Here is a 26,008-nt window from a genome sequence, read left to right as displayed (position 1 = left end):
CATACCGTTATATTGGCCACAAAAATATTCATTGTGGGCCACATGCCACATGGCCGCGAGTTTGACATGCTCGGTGTAGGGCAAGGTTTTGTAGACCAGACCTAGATGTGGTACACATCATTTCTGCCCACGTTTTGATGACCACATCCCACTTCAAGGGAAGGCTGGTTAGTTAGTCCAGCTGTGTGATAGGATGAAAGAGAAAGCAGGCTGTGTGAATGGCTAGCCAGTCTCTAGCACCAGATTTAGGGACCTTGGGGTTAAGCAGGCAGGGGCTGCTGTAGGATATTTATTAATATATTTAGCATATATCTACTGGGTATATAATATGTGTTGGATGCTGTGTTATGTAGCTGGTAGGCTTTTGAGCAAAGGAGCAGTGTTTTTGAGAAATGAGTCTCAAAATAAAACAAGAGAAGGCAAACTCTAAGTCTGGGAGGATGGTGAGGAAGCCAGTGTCTCTCCAGCTTGGAGCCAATGAAGTTATCTATACACATACCAATATCAGTTTATCAATAACCATATCAGTTACTATGTGCCATAGTCTAAGTAACTTTATATGTACTTAATCACCACTGAGACTTATGATCAAGTGCTATTGCTATTTTCCTTTTATAGATGGGAAAAGTAAGACTTTAAATGATTCAATCATTTGCCCATATTCTCATAAATCTTGGCAGGACCTGGGGATTTGAACTTAAGAAGTTGATGTTATTTTGTAACTACTGTAGAATTAATAAAATGGAAATAAATCTAATGGAAGAGTAATGATTTTAAATAAACAATAATGAAAAAACCTTGTTATTGAGGTGTTCACTGTGACTTTTAAAAAGATCTTAGTAAACTGAAGAAGTGAAATTAAAGAAACAACCTGTTAAGAAATATCACTATCCTTGGAACACTTGATTGGATTCAGATCAATTTCATTTTCTTTTTAAAAAATGTTTTTATTCATTTTAGAAAGAGAGGAAGGGAGAGTTAGAGAGGAAAACATTAATATGAGAGAGAAGCATCAATCAGCTGCCTCCTGCATACCCCCTACTGGGGATCAAGCCTGCAACCCTGTCATGTGCCCTGACCAGGAATCAACCAGAGACCTTTTGGAGAATGAGACACTGCTCAAACAACTGAGCCACACTGGCCAGGGTGATTTAGATCAATTTCTAATGAGAGTTCATAGTACATGCTAAGCTGATTGTGAATATGACATCTTTGTTAACTTATAAGCACTCACAAACAAATTATCTTTAATTCCTTATTCTAATAAACACCTATTTCTCTGTTTGACATCCTTCTCATGATCATAACATGGTATATGTATAATCTCAAAAAATAAAATAATATTCGTCTGATGTTTCCAGTAATATTAGTAAATGCCAGAAACTTTTGGTTGTTGTTGATCTGAAGTTCTGTTTTTGGCAGTTGACTGTTGGGATGGCCCAGATGGGGAGCCAGTCGTTCACCACGGTTATACTCTCACTTCAAAAATCCCCTTCAGAGATGTTGTGGAGACCATCAACAAGCACGCCTTTGTGAAGAATGAGTAAGTGTAGCAACACCTGGGAGGGAAGCTAAGGCGGTACATGGAGCATCGCCTGATGTAAAGTGACTACAAAAGCACACACTCATCCTTGGTGTAGTCATCTCTTTTTTTAAAAATTTTTTTGTATATTTGTTTATTGATTTCAGAGAGGAAGGGAGAGGGCGAAAGAGATAGAAACATCAATGATGAGAGAGAAGCATTGATTGGCTGCCTCTTGCAGGCCCCAACCCGCAATCCAGGCATGTGTCCTTGGCTGGAATTGAACCTTGGACCCTTCAGTCCGCAGGCCGATGCTCTATCCGAGTCAAATCGGCTAGGGCTAGTCATCTCTTTTCTGCTACCGTGGTTCTCTCCTTCCGACCCAACAAAACATAAAACAAATAATATGGACTCTATGTATACTTTCTCATGCTCCATTTATTCTGTACCCCATCCTGTCTCTAGACATTGCCTTTGCAAAGAGTGATCTCAAAATTTCTAAACCAGGGTGTTCAGAGTGTCTATAAAGTCTGGAAACATGGGTTACTATACATAGTAGTTTATTGATATTGTATTAAATTTCAGTAAAATAACATCTAGGTTCCAGACTTGCTGGATATCCAAATATGCAGTGTCTAGCTTACTTATGTTAGTAGACCCCTCCTTGGTATATGATACTGTTGACTATTTTCTCCCTAATACTTGCTTTTTTTGGTTTCTAGTATAACATTCTCTCCTCCATTGCTGTCATTATTTCTCACTCTCCTTTTTTGGCCTATGTGGTCTTCTATTTCATTTCCTCATTTCTTTAATAGTCATTATTTCCCAAGTTGTTGCCCTTGGCCCACTTTTTTGGTTACTTGCCTAATCATACATCCAGAACTCCCCCCCGCCCCCGAAGTTTCAGAACTATATAGAAAAATTCTTAGTAAAAATTCATCTGCATATCCATCCTATAGGTACCTCAAAATCAGTATATGCTATTATTTATTCAAGTATTTATTTAAATATTTAATGGTGCCTACTCTAAGAAAGGCATACTATAGTAGGTGCAGGGAGCCACAACACTGAAGAAAAGATAACACTTCTAACATCAGGTAGCTTATCCCCTAAACCAGTGGTCGGCAAACTGAGGCTCGAGAGCCACATGTTTGCCACTCTGTAGACTAACGAGTTTGCCGACCACTGGGATAGGGGCTTAATCATGAGGAACAACAACAGCCTGTAATTATTGGAATTGAGAGTCTAAGTCAGTTGTCGGCAAACTCATTAGTCAACAGAGCGGCAAACTGTGGCTCACGAGCCGCAGTTTGCCGACCACTGCTTAACTTACCATCTCATTCTGCCAAACCTACTCTGACTCTGTACTTTTTTTTTTTTTTTTTTTTTTTTAGGGGTAGCACTGTCTATCAGTGGCTTTAGCCAGAAACTGGGAGTCATTCTCAATTCAGCCAATTCTTTTCAATTCTACTTCCTAAATTATCCTTTGACTCTATTGCCTTCTCTTCATTTTCACTTCCCCTTTTGTTCATCTCCACACTGGTGGAATATTTCTCTCTCTGAAAATGCAAGCAAGTTGTCTTTCTTGTCTTAAAGTCCCACAAAAGCTCCCTCTAGTACACAGCTGTGTCTTCCATGCCCTTCAAAGCCTGGCTCCTTCCTTCTCTTTCAGTGTCTTCTTCCACGAGACTTAGGATTCTGCCTTCACTGACTGTCTTTAGGATTCCCCAGTGATCCCAGATCTTTCACAACTCCCTACCCTGGCATATGCTATTCTCTCCGTCTGCAACACCTTTCCCCCATTATTCCACCTGCCTAATTCTTACTCATCCTACAATACTGTTTAAGCAGTGTCCCTCTGGCAAACTTACTGCTTACTGATGCTTCCAGCTGAATTAAACTTACTGCTTACTGATGCCTCCAGCTGAATTAAATGCTCCCTTTTTCTCTTCTTAGTGTCTGAGCATATTTCTATTATGTCATATAGCACTTTCTTATAATTGTTGGTTACTTGCTTTTTTAAGTCTTTAAGATTAGGAACTCATTGAAAATATGAGGCTATGTCTTATTCATTCTTTATTGCCTAGCAGGTACCTGCAATATACCAGACACTCAAGAAACGATTTTTGAATTTAAGGAAGCAAATTCAAATTAGAATTGCATAAAATTAATCTTATGAAAGTTAGTAGCCTTTAAAATTTTTAATATTTGGTCTTGTCATTAATTAACCATGAGCTTAAAATGCTGTTCTAATAAGAGGCACTTGCTGCATAGCAGGTTTAGTTTACAGTGTGTTCTTCCTGGAAGAACCTCGAGTACTGATTTCTGATGTACTATTACTGCTAGTCTTAGCTGAGTTGAAGAAGGGACTTTACTACTCCATTCCCAATATGTGAAGTAGCCTGTTGAGAAGACCTGCTGCCTGTGTATCTCAAGGGAGTGTCTGGTGACCTGACAGTGCTTGCTTCAAGTTCTGGAATTCTTAAGAAGAGCACTTCAAATTAAAACAACTCACAAGTGTATTTAGAACACTTTAAAAGTTCATTCTTCTTTTCCTTCTTAAATTTTAGTTGCATGTTTAAACCAGGGTTTATCAGCCTTTGCACTATTGACATTTAGGGCTAGATAATTGCTGTTGTGGGATTGTCTGTTGCATGGGGGATGGTTAGCAGCATCCTTGACTTCTACCCAGTCAATGCGAGTAGCATCCCTCATATTGTGACCACCAAACTTGTCATCAGAGATTGATAGATGTCCCTTTGCCGAGGAAGGTGGGTGCAGACAGTTGCCCGCCTCCCCTTTTGATAAATACTGCTTTATATTAAGCATCTTTAGATACTAATAGGCTTTTTATAAATAGGTCGGTCATTTAAACACTCATTGTTAGAATTCCATGATGTGATTGCATAGACCACTAAGGGTTGCTAGTTTGTTTTTTATCTCGTTTTCTACTGCTCTATGTAAAGTCCATGTGAGGACACCAGAGCAAAGAGATTATAGTCAGATAACCAATCCAGCTTCAGCCACAGAGATTCAGCTCTTAAATTATATTCTATCCTCATGTTTTACTAATGAGGATAGAATATAATTCCAGGAGGTCACAACATATATGGTGGAGCTTATACTTGTTATACAAGCCCAGAAATTAAAAAACAACAACAACTTTCTCTACATAGATATATGAGACAATTTAAATATTGATTTGTAACTCTGGAAAAAATACAGTGTCTCAGAAAATGTATACATACTTTAACAGCCGATAGCTCAATTTTGAAAATGAAATGTATTTTAATAAACACTGCCTTTAAATTATTCAAAGTGTGTGTATACATTTTTTGTGACACCCTATATATTACCTATTACTTTGGAAGATAGTGATAGAAAACTGAAAAAAATAAATAAATCTGAATTTGAAATAATTTCTCGATCTGAGGGGAAAAAAACCAAGTCAGAAGAGGAGGAATATCACACAATCAGTTCTGCTCCCTTGCTGGCTTGGGCGCCACCTCTCAGGCTGCCTTTGCTGGTCACTTCACTCTGGTCTCAAGTTCTCTGCACAGAAACCAGAGTGCTGGTGGAGACGGGATGCTTGAGCTTTCTTTCTTTTTCTTTTATTCTGAAAGCAAAGACTAGTATATAATTATCTACAAATGACTGAAATGCCTGGCATGGGATCTGATAAATTCCATTATTTTATCTTCAAGAGTAGTATTCAAGCTGGGGGCTGATTATGTATTTTATTTGTATGTTTTATTTATAATATATATGATATATTAAATGTAGATATCTGCATTTTATGATATTCAGGGGTCTCTGAGATGTTTCTGGACTTTTGAATAAATAAGACAAAATTACATCATATGAGTTTAATTTCTTTAGGTTTCTTATCTCTCTTAAAATTTTCTCCTTCATTTAAATCAATCTCTCTATACATAGCTATATCTACATATATCTATATCTATATCTATATCTATATCTATATCTATATCTATATCTATATCTATCTATCTATCTATCTATCTATATATATATATATATATATAGAGAGAGAGAGAGAGAGAGAGAGAGATGGTTATTTTTTTCCATGATACAAAATATCAAACTAAACGTTCCCATAAGGATTGGTATTTCATCCATTATGTCTAGCAAAATATACTCAAGGGAGGTTTTTAATTTTTTTTAATGCATCTCTCATTTTCTTCATTTGAAGCACTTTGATCATCACATTCTCACAAGTTACCAGGATTGCAGGAACATAATGAACACGGAATGATTGCTGAAATCCCTGAGTTGCCGTGCTCTGCCTTTAGAATGTGTTGCTGTTCTCGCAGGTTCCCGGTCATACTGTCGATCGAGAACCACTGCAGTGTCCAGCAGCAAAGGAAGATTGCTCAGTACCTGAAAGGAATATTCCAGGACAAACTGGACCTGTCATCTATAGACCCAGGAGAAACCAAGCAGCTTCCAAGCCCTCAAAGCCTGAAAGGCAAAATCCTAGTGAAGGTAACTACCCAAAGGAACGCATTTAAAGGCATGAATGACCAACTCAGCCCTCCCTCCCTCCCTACAAACTGGTTTCTCAGGAGAATAATAATTACAGTTCGTACATGAAGGGTTGTCTTGATTTGTGTATGCATCTTGCTCCAAATTATTTATAGTCATACCTTAAGAAAAAGCTAGCTATTGAGTGATCACGGGTTCTGGAATTTATTTTTTATGAAGTGGGAACATCAATACTCTAAGCCAAAGGCTTAATACGTTAGTCTTGTATTGGTTCATACTGGAGAACTGTGTGGGGTACAGGGCGGAGAAGGTTCCTGTGTCCATATCTGAAAGCATTTCTTTCAGGTTCTTCTCTCCAATTTCAAGCTCCAATAACTGTTGGGGGGGGGGGTGGCGGGGAAGAGGGAGTCTTCACAGTTGCTTGGCCCTGGTTAAGGGAGAAGACCTCCCATCCCAGCGGAGCTCAGCTCGGACACAGCACCCACAGGACTCGCGTGTATGCGAAGGAGCAGTTGGTGACTAGACTGACATTTCCTAAGCAGATTTTTGTGAGAAGGGAAACTTAATACCTGCAATGAATATTATTAATGCAAGGAATAGCCAGAAAGACAGTTCCTTGAGATAGCAGATTGCTTTGTGACTTGACTTAATTCCAGTTCATTTTGTGTTTGGGTTAAAACCATCTCGGATAGTTGTATTGTTTTGAGACTAAAAACCTAAGGAAGAGCAGTAGGGTATGAATATTCAAACTGGATTATATGTTGCCTCAAAGGGGCGTGTACAGAAAAGCCAGGTATCACATAGGAGGTGCAGAAAAGTCAAAGAAACTGTGATGTCATAGCAAGACTTTAAGGGAGGGCAGCGGATGAGAAAGATGTAAAGTATTCATCTTTGGAATTGGTCAAACCTGTTTTTCTGTCGTTAAATGAAAATTACAGACTGACTCCATCAAAAAGGTGGTGTAAGGCAGCATTTAAATACAAGCTCCAAACAATGCCAGAAATAACACTGTCAATTTTCTTGAAATCTTTCTAAAGTAAACTCTTGTGATGAATACTGATGGCTGGGTTAGAAAGCTAACTGTTACCTTTATCAGCTTGTAAATGCTTCCATGTTTCTTGAATTATCTTTAGCCAGTAGCCAGAAGGTCCAATGCAGACTAAGGCCATTTGATTGAAATCTTTCCATTTTAGACAGTGAAACTTCAGGTAAATATTGATATGGACTGAATCCCTTCTGCATAACTGGACTTTGGTCATTTGACACAGGATGTCCCAGGGCTGATAGGTGTCAGGAGGAGTCAGAGCCAGCAATCTGAGGAACTCAATGGAAGGAGTGGTGGGAAATGTGGACTAAGAGTGAAGTATTGCAAGGCAGCCAAGGTCTATTTGCTAATAGGGTCATTCTTCAGACTTTAAGGAGATTTCCTAGATCTATAAACCATCACGCTCCTGTTTAAAGCAAAAACAAGGGAACTGATTTTCCTATGTTCCTTTAGCATCAGAGAGATTTTTGATCCAAAAGGTATTATTTGAATGGCTACGTACCACTTTGGAGATAGGCAAGTTATTTACTATTATAATAATAACTAAAACACATACACACTTTCCAACCATATATATATATATATATATATATATATATATATATATATATATTGCTTCTCTTAAGGATGTGGAATGGGGTTATGCTTGTTATAATGAGGCATATATTCTCAAAAATAAGCCTGATTTTTATTTGTAAATATAGCATCTTTAATTAATTTATATTTAGTTGAAAGTAATTAACCCACCTTTTCTTGAAAGTCTCTTCTTCCTTGTTTTGTCCATAACTCAAACTATCTGCTTGCTAGTCAGTATGAAGTAATGATTGGACAAGGGATTACACATTTTTATTTTTCACATTAAAATTTTTTTAAATTGTAGTAAAATGCAATATTAGTATTTACCTGCCATCTCCACACTTTCAAATGTACATTTCAATAGTGTTAAGTACATTCACACTGCCATGTAACTAATTCCCAGAACTCTTTTCCTCTTGCAAAACTGAAATGCCACACCCCTTAACTCCCCATCTTCCCCTCCCCACAGCCCTAGTAACCACTATTCTATTTTCTGTCTTTATGAATCTGACTTCTCTGACTGCCTCATGTAAGTGGAATCATATAGTTTGCTTTTTGTCATGGGTATTTTACTTAGCCTAATGTCCTCAAGGTTTATCCATGCTGTAGCAAGGGTCCTAATTTTCTTCCTTTTTTTTTTTTTGGCTGAATAATATGCCATTTTATACATATATCACATTTTGTTTACCGACTCACTTGAATTGCTTCCATCTTTTGGCTATTGTGAATTTATTTTCATTTTTATATTAAGTGTTTTGTTTCATTTCAGGGTAAGAAGCTGCCTTATCACCTTGGAGATGATGCAGAGGAAGGGGATGTTTCTGATGAAGACAGTGCAGATGAAATTGAAGATGAATGCAAGTTCAAGCTCCATTATGTAAGTGACAGACTTGGCCATAATTTTTACCTGCTATGTGCTGCAGTAAAATGCTGCAGTAAAAGTTGCAGCTGTGTTGGAATCCTCACCAAGATAAGGATATTTATTGGATAAAAAAGGATATTTGTTGAAAGTTACTTCGTGTGCTTACACACAGACACTCAAATGTTTATTGAGTGAATGTGTCAAGGAGTCTTGTGTCTTCAAGTTGGATGGAATGTTAGTGATTAACCCATCTGACCCTCTCTCCAGGGACAAATCCCCTGCTATTACAACTTGAGCAAAACTCAAATTGCGGTTCCAAATGTCACTGTCTTTGTTGAAATAGACTGGCTATTGTCTCTCTGCCTCCTGCTAGCAGCCCCGTATGCTGCAGGTCACGGCCGACTCACAGGACCCTGCTGCACAGGGGCTCTAGGATGCCCTAACCACCCTAAGAAAATGGACCATGGGCCAGAGGATTTCCCAGCTCCTTCAGACATGGGACTCTTGACTTGCTCTTTAAGTTGCCACATCTTAAATAAAATGGAATAGTTTGTTGCCTGCATGGTGCTTCAGACCCCTGTCCTACATCAAGGAGCTGCATTTCTAAAAAAGCACCATTCAGCCCTGACCAGTTTGGCTCAGTGGATAGAGCATCAGGCCTGTGGACTCAAGGGTCCTAGGTTCGATTCCGGTCAAGGGCGTGTGCCTTGGTTGCAGGCACATCCCCAGTGGGAGGTGTGCAGGAGGCAGCTGATTGATGTTTCTCTCTCATCGATGTTTCTGACTCTCTCTCCCTATCCCTTCCTCTCTGTAAAAAATCAATAAAATATATTAAAAAAAAAAAAGCACCATTCAGTCAGGTCATTGGAAGGAAATGCAAGCCATGGGGGAAATGTAAGGCTTAAAGGGACACCCCCTCCCACCTGGGGGACTAGAATTTCTCGACCTCGCCCCGCCATCCCCATCTTCTGCAACTCATGTGATTGTCAGGATCGCATGATCCCCTGAGAGTACCATTTGCTCATGTTAGTTTGGTATATAGGGCTTACAATTTCACCTATGTAGGAAAGTAGTATTTCTCTAGATATCAGGTCTATTGTATTACTCTGCTTGCAATAAAACAGAGAAGTTTTGTATAAATTCTTCTAATTTGCATCATTGCCCTGAGTTTATCTATTACATTGTTAAAAACAGGTCTGCTCCCTTCTAGACAGTAGTAACTGTGCTACCTCCCTATAGGTACCATAGGGAGCCGGCATCATTCTGAAAGGAGGCAAGAGCTGAATGACAGCTGAAGTCTCAGTAGACACTTCTTTCTTGGCTTTGATACACTTTAAAAGATTCAGCTTGAAGTGAAAAGGAAAAATCACCATCTGTATTAATCTCTCGCCTTTTGATAGTTTATCTTGGCTCAATTTATTACCACTCGCTAATGGGGCTCTGGTTTTAGAAAATTAATCTAAATCTATTTACATAAGTGAAAATACACTTAATATTTTAAATAGTTTCTTTTTTACTCTCCCAGATATTTACATATTGTGATTAATTACTTGTGATTACGGGTAATGTGGCTCAAATGTTTTAGCTTTGTTTTACAAACCAGACTTTTGTCTCTGATTTTCATTATCTTTGCATCCTGTTTCCAAGATCTCTTGGTTGCTAGCCTCAGAGGAGTCTATCATTTGAAACAGGGAATGGAGAGGTTTGACTGAGTTACAGGTTTAGGGAATGTTGTTTTTAGTAAAAATGATGATGAAAATTTAGCTATTATTACAATGTAGTAGTTTTTTGCTCTGAGTAAAACCCAAGTTGTCTGGTTTCTACATCCACCCACTTATATAATTTTTTCTTTAATGCCAGGGAGCCTTTTAACTTTCTAAATTAAATATCTGTAATTATAAAATTAGGTAGCTATAGTTTTTTCTTAATAGGGAAAGATCAGTAACTTCACCTGTAAAAATATCGAACTGAGTCCTAACCAGTTTGGCTCAGTGGATAGAGCGTTGGCCTGCAGACTGAAGGGTCCCAGGTTCCATTCCGGTCAAGGGCATGTACCTTGGTTGCGGGCACATCCCCAGTAGGGAGTGTGCAGGAGGCAGCTAATCGATGTTTCTAACTCTCTATAAAAAAATCAATAAAATATATTTTTAAAAAATCCAACTGAGTTTCTCTTATCTTCAAAGCTTCTTAGTTGCTTTCTAAAAACCCATACAGGATGATAGTTTCAAACATGATTCCATAAAGATAGTTATGATTTTTAATTTAGATTCTTTGATTTGGGCCTAAGTGAAGGCGGAAAACACCTTAATTGTGAAATTTTACAAGCATGTCTTTGTTATACTTTCAGAGAGAAAATACATAAAGAAATCAACATTCTAGCCTGGCCGGTGTTGCTCAGTGGTTGAGCATCAACCTATGAACTAGGTCACAGTGGTCGGCAAACTCATTAGTCAACAGAGCCAAATATCAACAATACAATGATTGAAATTTCTTTTGAGAGCCAAATTTTTTAAACTTAAACTTCTTCTAATGCCACTTCTTCAAAATAGACTCGCCCAGGCCGTGGTATTTTGTGGAAGAGCCACACTCAAGGGGCCAAAGAGCCGCATGTGGTTCGCGAGCCACAGTTTGCTGACCACGGAACTAGGAGGTCACGGTTTGATTTCTGGTCAGGGCATGTGTCCATGTTTCAGGCTTGATCCCCAGTGGAGGGTATGCGGGAGGCAGCAGATCAGTGATTCTCTTTCATCATCGATGTTTCTATCTCTTTCTTCCTCTCCGTTTTTCTCTGAAATCAATAAAAATACACTTAAAAAGAAAAAATAAATCAACATTCTAGTGGAAATTTGTAGTTTTTTACTCCACTTTTCCAAATCTTTTTTCTCTAATTTTGAACTCTTCTAAGAAATGGGGCTGTTGTCTTTTGGAAACCAAAGTGTTATCCTGTAATCAGTCAATTTATACTCCTATTGTCAGCAGAGGGCTCAAATGCATTATCTGAATGTCAAATGTAAATTGCCTGATCTTACCCTGAATGCCTGATCATATTCCTGCAAAAGAGGATGGACTGTGCATAACTATGTGAAACCTTAGAGAAAGTTCTTAACCTCAGTTGTAATGCAACAGGGTGTGGTTAGATTTATGTTATATCTGAATTATTGCAATAAACATTTTAACTTAGCATTCATGAACATTGCAATACTAACTCCTGAGGCTTAAACAGATACATTTGCACATTCAACCCATTTTTATTTAGCATCTCTGATTGGAGATGCCACCATCATGCTATAAGAGTTGGGGCATCTATCGGTAAACAAAACAGACAACAATCTTTGCCTTTATGGAGTTTATACATTATTGAGAGAAGGGGAGGATAGACAAGAATTAAAACAAGTTAACATCTATAGTGTACTAGGCAGTGATAAGTGCTAAAGGACGAAACGAGAGAAAAAGTGGAGAAAGTGTGTGTATGTGAAGGGGCTATTGAAGTTTTAAATTGGGCAGGAAAGGTCTCAGAGAGAAGGTCACGTGTGAACAAAGACCTGAAGGAAGTGAGGAGTTAGCCATGCTGGTATCTGGGGAAGAATGTTCCAGGCGGAGGGAACAGCGAATGCAAAGGTCAGAAGCAGGATTTGTGGCTCGCCCAGCATTACCCTCGTGTTAAGCAGAGCCCTCACATAGCTTCCTATTCCTGTTAGTCTACTGCTATTTCTAACTAAGGGATTCAAATCACACAGAAAATGTATTTCTCATGTCATAATTCCATTCTGTTGAATTAATTGAATCCTTCAAGTTTCTGCCTCCTACTGTTTTGTGGCTTCAGCCATAGAGAAACTCTGGCTCATGATGGTTTAGCCACGAGGTATCGCAGTGTGTTCAATGATCCAAGGATCACACAACTCAAAGGCACAGGGAGCAGTTTCCTTTCAACCACAGTAGTTACCAGATATGATTCAGTGAGCCAACTCACCATTATTCATCTTCATGGGGTCTTCTAATGTCAAGGTGCCTTATAGACTTTCCACCACCAAAGTTCAACTTCACTGATTTTTTTCCTCCTTCTAAAATCCTCTGTGAAGTTCATCTCGTAAACACCAAGTCTTCCAACCAGTTTTAAATGAGTCCTAGTATAGTAATATGTAACAACTTTTTATTATACCAATGTCCTAAAAACATTATTCAATCTGAGTGTCCATCTTACACTAAGCATAGCCACTGTTTTCCTCTCTTCCTACTCCTTTCGCCACAAATTCATCTTTTCTCCTAAGTGATTTGTTTTATAAATGAGCTATTATAAGGCCTATGGATCTTGTTGGGCTAAGAGTTGTCAGCACTCATAGAAGGGATGAGTGACCTCGTGAGGTGGTGAGGTCTTGCTGCTGAAAGTGTTCACACAGAGACTAAATGCCTACATGCTGGACATGCTGTTGTATCCTGGCAGCAAGGAGTGGGGAATGGGCAAGGTGGCCTGAAAGATCCCTGGAAGATTCCAATGGTTTCTACTACCTGCTACACTTCTGCAATCCTGCCGAAGAGTAAAGGTAGTGAACATTTAAGGTCTAACATAGTGTATATATTACAGTCATGCACTGCATAATGACATTTTGGTAAGCCACGGACTGCATATATGACAATGGTTCCTTCAGATTTATAATGGAGCTGAAATATTCTTATCGTATAGTGATGTCATAGCCATGGTAACATCATAACACAACACATAACTCACATGTTTGTAATGATGCCGGTGTAAACAAACCTACTGCCAGTCATATATAGTATAGCACATACAACTATGTACAGCACATAATCTTCAATGGTGATAATTAATGACTATATTATTGGTTTATGTATGTACCATACATTTTATCATTATTTTAGACTGTATTTTTCTAATTATGAAAAAAAGTTTACAGTATGCTGTGTTACACCAGCAGTAGCCTCATACATCTCGTGTTCACTGTGTCTCTTGATTTTATCATTTTCTCTTGTGCTTGATTTAATCTACTATTGTTTTGTACAGTAACATGCTGTACAGGCTTGTGGCCAAAGAGCAGTGGCTATACCATGGATCCTAGGTGTGTAGTAAGCTATGTCATCTAGGTTTGTGTGAGTGCACTCTATGATGTTCGCACAATGACAAAATCTCCTAACAACACATTTCTCAAAATGCATCCCCATTGTTAAGCAGTGCGTGACTGTATATATATGTATATGTTCCTTGTGTTTCAAAGGTATTGTCTTTTGGGAACTACAATTGCTGAGGAGAAGTCTCTTATTAGTCTAATTTTTCTTTTCTTGTTGGTAATCTGTCTTCCCTTTCCATCTCATTGTTCTGTATTTTCACTGTTAAATGACTAGGAGTGGATTTATTTAGCTATTTTCTTAGCACTCAGGATTCATTTCCTATTAGCTCATATTTTCTTTTCTGGAAATCAACCATTTTTTTTTCTTTGAATATTGTTTCTATGCCACTTTTCCAGTCCTTTTTCTCTGGAAGTCCTATTAGATTTATGTTGAGATCTCTCAGTCTATTCTCCAAATCCCTTATCCTATCTAATAAAAGAATAATATGCAAATTGACCGTCACCCCAACACACAAGATGGCTGCCCCATGTTGTCAAAGATGACTGCCCCCATGTGGACACAAGATGGCCGCCACAAGATGGCCAGCAGGGGAGGGCAGTTGGGAGGGACCAGGCCTGCAAGGGAGGGCAGTTGGGGGCAATCAAGCCTGCAGGGGAGGACAGTTAGGGGTGACCAGGCCAGCATAGGAGGGAAATTGGGGGCAACTGGGCCTGCAGGGAAGGGTATTTGCAGGGGGGGACCCAGGCCTGCAGGGGAGAGCTGTTGGAGGGGACCAGGCCTGCAGAGGAGGGCACTTAGGGGTGACCAGGCCTGCAGGGGAGGGCTGTTAAGGGTGACCAGGCCTGCAGGGGAGGGTAGTTTAGGGACAATCAGGCTGGCAGGGGAGTGGTTAGGGGGTGATTAGGCTGGCAGGCAGAAGCGGTTAGGGGCAATCAGGAAGGTAGGCAGGTGAGCAGTTGGGATCCAGCAGTCCTGGATTGTGAGAGGGATGTCCGACTGCCCATTTAGGCCTGATCCTACTGGAATCAGGCCTAAACGGGCAGTCGGACATCCCTCGAGGGGTCCCAGATTGGAGAGGGTGCAGGCTGGGCTGAGAGACACCCCCCCCCCCCCCCGTGTATGAATTTTGTGCACCGGGCCTCTAGTTTATTCATTATATATATATATATATATATATATATATATATATATATATATATATATATCTATCTTTGTGCTGACTTCTGGGTGCCATTTACAATATTATTTTTCAATTCATTAATTATCTCTTTGACTTTGATCTAGAGCATTGGTCGGCAAACTGAGGCTCGTGAGCCACATGCAGCTCTTTGGCCCCTTGAGTTTTTAGCAAAGGCCAGCTTAGGAGTACCCTAATTAAGTTAATAACAATGTACCTACCTATATAGTTTAAGTTTAAAAAATTTGGCTCTCAAAAGAAATTTCAATCGTTGTACTGTTGATATTTGGCTCTGTTGACTAATGAGTTTGCCGACCACTGGTCTAGAGTTTTTTAGCTATTGCTCTTTTCATTTCAGTACTATACTCTTTATTTACAAAATTTATTGGTTCTTTTTTATAGACACTTGCTCTTATTTAATTATTTGACTTCTTAGTTTCTTGTGTGTGTTTTTGTGGAGCTATTTCTTCATATCGTTGAGCATCTAAACACACTAATTTTAAAGTGAAAGAATTCCTGTCCCTTGCATTGATGTTTTTACCTCTCTGTCTTAGCATTACTTTTCCTCATTGGTTTTAGAATTTTGAGTTAAAGGCTTTATTTTGAGTGGGATTTTCCCCCTTTCACCCTCTTTCATTCGGTATTCACCCTTCTTATCTAGTGATTTGGGAACTGCCTCCTCCTGAGACCCCGCCTCATTTCATATTACATAAGTAGGATCACATGAAGCTTTTCTAGAAGATTCCTAGAACTACAAAATTATTCATTTCAATGTGATTAATTCAGATAAGGAGAAATACATGGGTTATCCTTGACCTTCAGAGTGACATTAATTGTGTATGACCCCTCAAAGTTGAGTCCATCTAACTGTAGAGGCACAATCACATTGTGAGCAAAAAATGAATTACAAACTTAAACTGTTAGGTCATTTGGTTTTTATTTAGTGGAAGTGGGTTCATAGGAAAGAGAGGTCAGAGAAGATTAGAGAGAGATTGTTGCAATTGCTAAACACACGGACTCTGGAGCCTGGCTACCTGAGTTCCAAGCTGGCTCTACCACTTGCTAACTGTATGACCTTGAGGAGCTCACCCACCTCTCTAAACCTGAGTTTCTTTATCTTCTTTTTCTAAATGGACATCATAACATTTCAAAATGTTATTGAGGCTCTCTCTCTCTCTCTCTCTCTCTCTCTCTCTCTGCGTGACTACCCGTTTTATAAGTTGCATTCACACTCCTGGAAAGCGACTGTCCCTCTTGGCTTTGAACTGTGGCAGTAGTATCCTCTCCTGGCCAAAATTGACATCTGAGCTGGAGCAGGAGCAGATCTACAATCCTAGGGGTCCATGACATCACACACGTACACTGGGTGACAAGCAATCAAATCTTGAGAGTCCTGCAGTCTGAAATTACCTCTGAATCCTCCTGAGAATCTGTGCTTTTGAAAGACCTGTTACTATTTGAAAGCAACTTGAGACAAACAGAAAAAATAAGGATTCTATATTCTGTCTGATTTGTACTGAGAGCAAATCAGATCAATGGGCTCTATTATTATAAGAATAAGTGATTTCTCCCTGTTGGAAATATAAGTCACTCTCATTCTCTGCCTGTTTGCAAAATTTGACTCTTTATGTAAGAGAATAAAATAATAATTTAACTTCAAAATGAGGGCTAAGTTCATTCCCTGCAAAGAACTCAGAAGAATGCCCGACACATGATTTGTGCTCAGTAAATGCTAGACATCATCAGGAACAAGAATGGCAGCAGCAGCATGATTGTTGCTCAAGGAAGTCCTCACCTGGTCCTTGAAACAGAAGAAGGTGTTTTAAGGGAGCTAAGGAGCAGACAGGAAACGGTGGAGGACGGGAGTACATGGCTGAGTAGCAGCTGCTCTTCAGCCCAAGACTTTCAGGTTATGGGTTTGCAAAGCTGTAGTGCACTCACTAAGCACAGCTACGATATTGTTCTTTCTGCTTCCAGACTCCAATCCAGAGAGCCAGAAGACATTTGGGGATGGTGAGATAGTCCAGTGTTTTGTTTGCTTGTTTGGTTTAAAGCAAAGATGCTCAACTTTGGCTGCACATTGGAATGACAGAGGAGCTTTCAAAAATCCCAGTGCCAGGTCCCTGCCCAGAGAGTCCCCTGTAAATGGTCTGGGTGTGGCCTGCGGTTTAGAAACACTCCTCATGTGATTCCAGTGTTCAGTGTAGAGCACCAGTTTGAGAAGGTCCGCCTTTAAAGGTCAGCCCCTCCACCCCAATCTCTCCCTTTTTCTGCTGCTTCCCAGCCTGGAGCAGTGGCCAAGATTCTTGGTAGCCCTTCAGTTTTTCAGCGATCCTTTTCTTTCACGTGGAGACAAAGCATGCATGTGTTTATATGTTTGATTTATTTATTTGTAGTAGGTATTCCTGATCATATGTACTTCTCAGGAAAGGAATTCGGAACGGTGATTACTTCCCTTGGGGAACCTACTCCTTGCCATACTAAAGGGCTGCCTTCCCCTCCCCCTCACCGCCATGCATCCTCCCTTTGCCACTGGCTCAGGGAACAAAAGAGCAAGAAGCATGTGGTGTTCAGCTGTGGTCCCTGGTGCAGCTGCACAATGGCTGGCAGGTTGTGAGGCCGTGTGTCTGTCTCAGCTTCCTTTAAGCAGTGCTATTGGGCTCCCAGACCCAGTGATAATATATTAATGAAAATATATTATTTATTTATATATTTTTATTTATCCTATTGCAAAATGTAAATCACAGAAAAAAAAAATCACAGACTATCATTCCTTCAGCAACAACGCCCCGTGTTTAGAGGCTGCGAAGTGAATACGTACAGCCTTTGCATTAATCATTCATGATTTCACCAGCACCAGTTGGCTTGGCTTTGTATGTTTAGCCTTGCTGTGCTGACATTGAGAGTGTCTGGACATAATGGCCACAGTTCATCTCCCCACTGTCTCTGACTCTGTGCGCCCTGATCCAGAGAAGGAAAGGGAGGGGAACTTGGGGCATTCTGTGTGACCTGGGTACCCAGGTGCTCTTGCAGGCTTTCTCTTTGTGTCTTCCGACCAAGCATGCCCCCCTGCCAGGCTCTGGGGCATTTGATCAAATGCATTGGGGATTTGCTTCCTGGAGTTCTTTTCTTGGATTCCCTTCCAACCTTAAGTGAAACCTAGTATTTTCCACAGAGGGATACTGGCCATACATTTTCCAGGTGTCAAAAGGGAATAATGCTTGTTTAAAATATGAGCCTGCTCATGATTGACTTGACTCAAGAATTTATCTTTATTTGGAACAGTATAAAAGGGATGGCTGCAGCACTGTATGGTGAAATAGGCACAATTTCCTGTTGGAAGTCTTAGGTTCAAGTCCCAGTTCAGCCACTTCATAGGCATGTGTGTTTGGACAAGCTTTTGAATCTTTCTGCCTCTGTATCATTATGAGTAAAGTTTGTCTAACCCTAGTGCTACCTTAAAGGGTGTCTGGCAGCTCAAAGGAAATATTGTTATACTAGAGGCCTGGTGCACGAAATTCGTGCACAGGTAGGGTCCCTAGGCCTGGCTGGCAATCAGGGCCAATCTGTGGGGTGACCAGCAGGGTGATCAGGGGGCCACCACTGGCACCTGCCTTGGCCAGCCTGCCACCACCCGCTCACCTGCCCCACCCCCCGCCGCTGCTGTTGCCTCCCTCTGCAGGGCAACCAGCAGGGTGATTGGGGGGGCCCCCCCGCTGGCACCCACCTTGGCTGGCCTGGGGCCTGCAGTCTGGGGGAAGCTCCTACGTTGAGCATCTGCCCCCTAGTGGTCAGTGCACATCATAGCAATTGGTTGTTCCACCAGTCATTCTGCCATTTGGTCGATTTGCATATTAGGCTTTTATTATATAGGCTGAGTGTGCTTTGTGAGTCTTAGCACAATATAGGTTTTTTTTTTTCTATATTTCCCTGTGCTCTTTTCTCCATGTTCAGATGGTTACTAGTTCTCTTTGATATTGTTTTCCTCATACTTTTGCTCATGTTGGATGCTCTCACCCTACTCTGCCAGATTATCAGCTCTTAGTTATTTTAGTAGATTGATTTATTGCCACCAAAGGATTTGTCCAAGTCCAAACCCCTGGTACTTGTGTATGTGACCTTATTTTGGAAAAGGATATTTGCAGGTGTAATTAAGGATCTTGGATTGACTGAGTGGGACTTAAAAATCTAATGTCAAGTGTCCTCATAAGAAAAGGGGAGGACACAGACAGGAGGGGAACACACAGGAGGAGGCCACGTGATGACCGGGACAGAGACAGGAGTTATTCTGCCACAAGTCAATAAGTGCTTGGTGCCACTGTAAACTGAAGGAAGCAAGAAAGCTAGCGTCTTTGGGAGGGAGTGCAACTCTGCCAACCTTGATTTTATTTACCCTGACCTTTGGAACTGTATGAGAATAAAGTTCTGTTGTTTTGAACAGCCAGGTTTGTCGTGGTTTGTTACAGCAGCCACAGAAAACGAATACATTCATTTTTTTACAGCTTGGCTCTGGCGTCCTCTGCTCCTGGAAGTCTCTCCTACATTCCCAAGTCTCTCCAACATTCCCTTCCTCTGTGTGCCTGTGATATCCCTTACATCTGTCACTCTACTTGCACCTGCTTCTATAATTATCTATTGATGAGGCTGTCTGTCTCCGTGACAGCAAGGATTCGGTGGGGTTGTGCCTTGTTAATGCTTCTCACCTGGCATATAGCAGTTTGATATGTATTTGTTTTGTGCAAAATGAATTTTGCTCTCAAACTCTCTCTTCTCTTTATTCCGTCGCCCACCAGTGCTTTGGCCTAGGCTCTCAGTGCTGTGGTGGGGCTCATGGTTCTGGCTTTTCATCTGCATTCACCTTTCCTCTCTTGGACACACTACCTGTTAGTAATATTTCTAAAATGCTATTCAGGCACTTGTCTACCCAGAGACTGTCAGTGACTCCACTCCTGCTTTCAAGTGCCTCTACTATCTTCCAGCTTTATCTGTCACTACCCTCCTTTATAAATGTCTGCTTTAGGAAAACTAATCTATTCTTGTGTTTATAGAACATGCTTTACTAATGTAGAACCTTTGCTAGAACTATGGATGGCAGGAAAGCTCTCCTCTTCATCACTGTTGAAATCTTAATTACCAGGCAGAGATTTCCATAACATTCTTTTCCCTTCAGTGAAGAAAGTGGTGTGTTTTAAATAGCATAATTTTGCTCAAATTTACCTATGTGGATATGGAAATCTTAGTCTCCAAAAATTCTTACTGGCTTTCCCTCATTTGAAAGCATAAAGTAGCATAGTGGGAAGGGTGTAGAGACCTGAGTTTGAATTCTATGTCAATTGCTTGCCAGCTCTGGAAACTTGAGCAGCTTATTTAATTTCTCCAAGCATCAGATTTTGCATCTCTGAAATGGAAATGACAATAAGACTTTGTAAGATTCTTGAGGGTTGACTGCAGTCATGATAATAAATTTTAAATGGGATTGGTGGGGGGAGAGGGAGGACCGAAATGCTACAATGAGGTTAACTTATTACAGTTAATTGAGAGAGAATCAAATTATAAAAGCAACGCTGGCTTGAATGAAGGGTGTAGTCTAATGGATTCTGTGTTTCTTAAGGAAAATCATTTCCATCGCTTAATTCTTTGCAGAATAACGGGACCACTGAGCACCAGGTGGAGTCTTTCATAAGGAAAAAACTGGAGTCACTGTTAAAAGAATCTCAAATTCGAGACAAAGAAGATCCTGATAGTTTCACAGTGAGGGCTCTACTGAAGGCCACGCATGAAGGCTTACATGCACACCTGAAGCAGGTATAAGATGCCCTCTGGTACTTGTCCTTTGTCAGGAAAAAGAAAGCATATCACATGTGTTGTTTCTGAACATTTGTCATTTGGGAAATGCTTCTCCAGTTTCATCCATTTCTATCTTCCTATTGCTTGAGAAATAAAAATCTCCTATTGCAAAATAATGTGAGAAATAGTTAAAAGTTGGATGGGTGGGGCTGAAAATGACAGGAGAAAGCCTAGCACCCCTGGACGCACCTTCCTCACGCATGTGCAGGTGAGCAGAGAAGCTTGAGCCCCCCACATACTGCAGCCTCCCACCTGTCTGTCTGGGTTTGGTCAGCCTCCATGCCCTGTTGATTGCACTTCCTGGCCATGTCTCCCATCTGTCCACTTTCTGTCTTCTTTGTGGCTGTGTCCCAATCTAGGCCAATGTCAACTCTCACCTAGACTTCTCTTGCCCTTCTTCAATAGAATCTCCACTCTGAAATCAGCATGGTTCTTTAAAAATGCAAATCTGATCATATTACTCTGCTGTTCAAAATTCTTTGGTGGCTTCCCATTATGCTGGGGATAACTAACAAATTCTATGGCTATGCTTTCCAAGGACCTGCATCATTGCATCCTTGCCTACCTTTCCAGTTTCAGATCTCCTCATTTTCCTTGTCATACCACCTCTCACTATTGTCATACCAGCCATAACTGTTTATGCCATTGTCTTCCTCACATTACGTCTCCTCTGCCTGGAACACTCCATTCCCACATTTGCTCGAAGTACTGCTTAGTCTTTAAATTCCAGCTTCAATGTGATGTTTTAAATGAGTCCTGACTTGAGTGCTAGATTGGGTTAGCTATCCCCTTTATATTGCCCACAGTAGCCTATTTTATCTTCTCTTTTCTGAAGTTTTAAAACAACATTTGCAACTACTTGTTCAGTGTCTGTCTACCTACCTAACTAGACTATAGATTCCATAAAGACCAGAACCATGTCATTCTTGATAACCATTATTGTGCTGGCTCTCTAGTGCTTGGGACTTAGCAAGACCTTCATAAATAGTTGTTGAATAAATGGAGGCATATATTTTATATTATACTTCTATATAAAGAGGGAGTGGGAGGGGGGTGAGCTTGGCAAGAAGAATCCTTGTTTGATCACTAGTGCTAGCTTTGTAACTTTGGATATATTCTTTAACTTCACTATATTTCAGATTTCTTTAATCTATAAAATTGAGATTTAATCATACTTATCTCAAACAATGGTTGTATATATTAAATGAGAATATATGTAATACACTTAGCATAATCCTTGGGGCATAGTAGGTGCCTACTAAATAGGAAGCCCATTTACCTTAACTTGCCTGGGACCGCCCTGTTTTATACCTATTGTCCTAGTGTAATTATTAAAAGTACCCCATTTCACTCTTAAATGGGTCCTGTTTGGGACAATAAATGACATGATCTCCCTATAGATGGGCTATTAGAAGTAGAAAGGAACTCAGAAGTTAATTGGGTCATTCCTCCTCCATTTCACAGATAAGAAAACAGGTCAGGAGAAGAGGCTTGCCAAAGGACAATGTAGCCACTTGGTGGCAGGACTGGGTCTCCTAACTTAGAGAGCAGTGTTGCCTCAATGACCACATCTGGCTACCTTCTTAATTTCAGGATTTTTGAACAGATAGTGGTCAGCTTTAATAGATCTTCAAAGGTAGACCACATATACAAACTGTCAACTAAAATTACCCTACAGCCCCCTACCCCACTAGTATTTTCTGAACTGCCTCTTTCTCCAACTAATAGTCTTCCCCACTCCCCACTCCAAATGGCATCTCTGATTAGTCTATATGGATGCCCTCCCTGGCTGTTTGGTTTTAAATAGTTTTACTTACCCACATGTATTCCATGTATGAGGTTATCTCTGTTTCTTCTTGGTTTAGCAGGAAGTTCTGGGAGGGCATGGCCTGCTGTGCTGGTCTCTCCTTAAACTATGTCATTAGTAGTGAACACATTTTTAGGTTTGATAACTTAAGAAAAGTCTAAACCCTTTTAGCGGAGTGGCCTTCCTGCATCCTAATGAGAGGCTTAAGCAAGGAGATCTCTAGCCTAGAAAATTAACCCACATGAGGAAAATTCAGAGACCACCATACATCTTTCCAGGGCTCTCCACAGAGGGAATTATTTCAATAAATAGCTAAGCTTTGCTCTGGTTTACTGAAATAAAAATAATCTTATTACCTCATATATATGCTTGGGTTTTATTTATATTTCATGTTTTTAAAATTCCAAAATAAGTGTTTGATCAATGTGATTTTTTGTATTTTTGGTAGAATTGGCTCTTAATGATTTTTTGCCATTTTTCAAAATTAAATCCATTTTAACTGAAGGTGATTTTATCCCCACTCATGGCATTCAAAAAACTATATCCTATGCTGTGGAGAGCCTTGTGATCAGGTACTGGATGGGCCACTGAGAGGCCTTTGACCTCAGCTTTGGGCAGCTGCTGGCCGTTCCTGTCTCCTGGCTGGTACCTGGGCCTCTCCATGTCAGTGTCCCCCTGGCAGACTCTGCCACCTTGTACTGGAGGGGGCGTAGCAGGAGGAAGTGACCTCATACTTCTCACCTAGAGGCAGACAGAAAGGTTTGACTGCCATTTCGTCAGAACTAAGGAAAAAATAAAAGTAAAGAAAAATAGTTATATTATGCTTTATTTTCTCAGCATCCAGATGTGAAGGAGAGTGGAAAGAAATCACATGGACGAACCCTCATGACCAACTTTGGAAAACATAAGGTACTAATTGAGATTGAGAAATGAGTGAAATTCACTTAAGTTAAATTAAATCAGGAAGGTAACTGGAGAATATCATCATGACCTTGGAATAACTGAAGATTGCTTAAATAGGACCCCAGAAAAGGAAAATATTAATAATTAAACTACTTGGAAATTTAGGAATTGCTGTTCATCAAAAGTATCAAAAAGCAAGTAATAATGGGAAAGAATATTTTCAATACATACATCCACTAGAGGTCTTGTATCCTGACAAGATAAAGAATTCCTACAAATCAATAAAAATGACAGGTACCCTAAATAATAATAATAATAATAAAAAAACTGGACAAAAGATTTAAATGGCACTTCACAAAAGACTTGAAATGGCTGATCTGGAAAAGGTGCTCACCCTTATCTGGGAAATGTAAATTAAAATGCCATTGAGATTCCATACACACCCACCACAATAGCAAACATAAAAAGATTGACAACACCCAGTGAGGAAGTTAAACTCTCATACAATGCTAATGAGAATATGCATTTGTAATAGTACAAATAGGAAATAGTTTAAATGTCCATCAATAATAGAATGAATAAATATTATGGTATCTTCACACAAGGTAGTATTTATCAGCAAAAATGACAAAATTGCAACTATAAACAATAATATGATTTTTATAAACATGACATTGAGCAAAAGAAGCCAGACCCAAGAGAGTATAGGCAATTTGATTCCATTTATTTGAAGTTTAAACACAGGCCAAACCAAATCTATAGGGTAAAAGTCAGATTAGTAGTCACCTTTGGGGAGAAGGCAATGCTGAGTGGAAGAATCAAAAAGCCTTGGAGTGTAGATAATATTCCATTTCCTCATTTGGTGGTTTCATTTTGTGCATGTCATCATGCTGGGTGCTTATAATTCTTGTACTTTCCTCAGTGAAAAGGTTATATAATTAATCAATTATTGGATGGTGAACTTTGTGCATGAGGTTTATTAAGGATAGTTCTTGTGTTAAGGAATATTGTATCTGGAATTTCCTGCCCCATCAGTAGGATAATTTCTTAAAAGGTCCCCAAAAATAGTCATTATAACAAAAAACTGAAAACAACCAAAATGTTCACCCATAAGGACTTCGTAAGTGAATCATGATTCATTCACACAATGGACAATTATGCAGCCACTAAAAGATGATCACTCTAAAGAGCTCATCATGCAAAACATTAAGTAAAAATGTAAAATGAAAAATGGATTACATGGTACATTAAGCATGATAAAAAGTGTTCAAACTGTATTTAAAGAAAATATATCGTCATTTTCCCAAATATTATCTGCCATTGGTGATTCATTTCTTAATTCTTTTTGCCTTTTATGTTAAAAATGAACTTCAAAAAGACACTTATTTTAACACCTCAAGGTATTAATTATATGTAGAATTAGAGAATATTTCATTTCTTGATTACAGCTACTGATTTAAATTTAAGTTCTTTTTCCAAAGTAAACGTTTTAGGCTGTATTTGTGCTACCATAGAAATAGAATTTATTATGTCTCAAGCCATAAAAATGAATGCCCACAAGACTATTTATAGATTATTTTAATAAATATTAATAGTACTTAAAATTGAAAGTTAATATTATGTAGTTTAGAGGATGACTTCCCATGCCATCTTTTTAAATCACCACCACAATAATAATTCTTTAAAATAGATGATGTTGTCCTGCCCTTTTAAGAAACACAATAGGGCCATAACCGGTTTGGCTCAGTGGATAGAGCGTCAGCCTGTGGACTGAAGGGTCCCAGGTTCGATTCCGGTCAAGAGCATGTACCTTGGTTGCAGGCACATCCCCAGGGGTGTGTGTGCAGGAGGCAGCTGATCGATGTTTCTCTCTCATCGATGTTTCTAACTCTTTATCTCTCTCCATTCCTCTCTGTAAAAATCAATAAAAAAAATAATAATAAAAAAAGAAACACAATAGGAAGCTAGATAGGTTTGCCAGCTTGCACATGAGATCCTCAGAGGCTAGGGCTCCCACACCATGTGCACCAAGGTTTGTGAGTCATAACTAACACCTGAGAAGGTTCCAGACCAAATTGATGGCTTGCTGTGAGTGCAACAGAGTTAAGTGTGTATATGCCAACAGTGTAGCTGTTTTTTTATTTGTTAAGTAAGAAACGATCTGGAAGGTGACGTGGTCTAATAGCAATGTGAGTATGGAGTCCCTTTCCTTTTTTAAAGCTACATTCCTCAGATGTCCAGAGTACTCTGTGTGAAGGTCTCACCTTTGTTTGTTTGTGGAAACTGTTTTGATGGCAAGGTTTTCTGCAATTTCCTCCCCATCATTTGTATTGTGAAGGTATGTGTTGCCACATATTGGGGTTCTCTCCAATGTGATGGGAGCGAAACCTCATCATTTCAAAAAGGATTTATGTCTAACAGACAACACCAGATTAATCCTGAAGCCTTTCAGCCTGAATCCTATGGGTAACAATTTCATTCTGCTGCTAGAAATTAAAAGGGGTCAAAACCTCAACAGAGCAGTTTGATATAGATGGTTATTTGAATGCATACTGATCAAAAGCAGGCATGGTAGTTAATCATCCTATATAATAAAGAGGTAATATGCAAATTGACCATCACTCCAACACACAAGATGGCCACCCCCATGTGGACACAAGATGGCTGCCACAAGATGGCCA

At 39.7% G+C, this 26,008-nt stretch overlaps 1 protein-coding gene across 1 annotated transcript in view; it reads left to right on the top strand.

Moving 5' to 3' along the window:
* Window positions 1–26,008, top strand: part of PLCH1 (phospholipase C eta 1) — a 173,260-nt gene that overhangs the window by 127,505 nt on the left and 19,747 nt on the right. The window contains exons 9-13 of the mRNA XM_079766462.1: window positions 1,423–1,543; window positions 5,854–6,025; window positions 8,416–8,523; window positions 20,414–20,575; window positions 23,262–23,333. Coding sequence (XP_079622588.1) covers window positions 1,423–1,543; window positions 5,854–6,025; window positions 8,416–8,523; window positions 20,414–20,575; window positions 23,262–23,333 — 635 coding nt within the window. The remainder of the gene's footprint in view (window positions 1–1,422; window positions 1,544–5,853; window positions 6,026–8,415; window positions 8,524–20,413; window positions 20,576–23,261; window positions 23,334–26,008) is intronic.

This window comes from Cnephaeus nilssonii (assembly GCF_951640355.1).
Source record: "Cnephaeus nilssonii genome assembly, chromosome: 3".
NCBI classification, from domain to species: Eukaryota; Metazoa; Chordata; class Mammalia; order Chiroptera; family Vespertilionidae; genus Cnephaeus; species Cnephaeus nilssonii.
The sequence above is the reverse complement of the archived record's forward strand: the minus strand, read 5'-3'. Positions and strand labels throughout refer to the sequence as shown.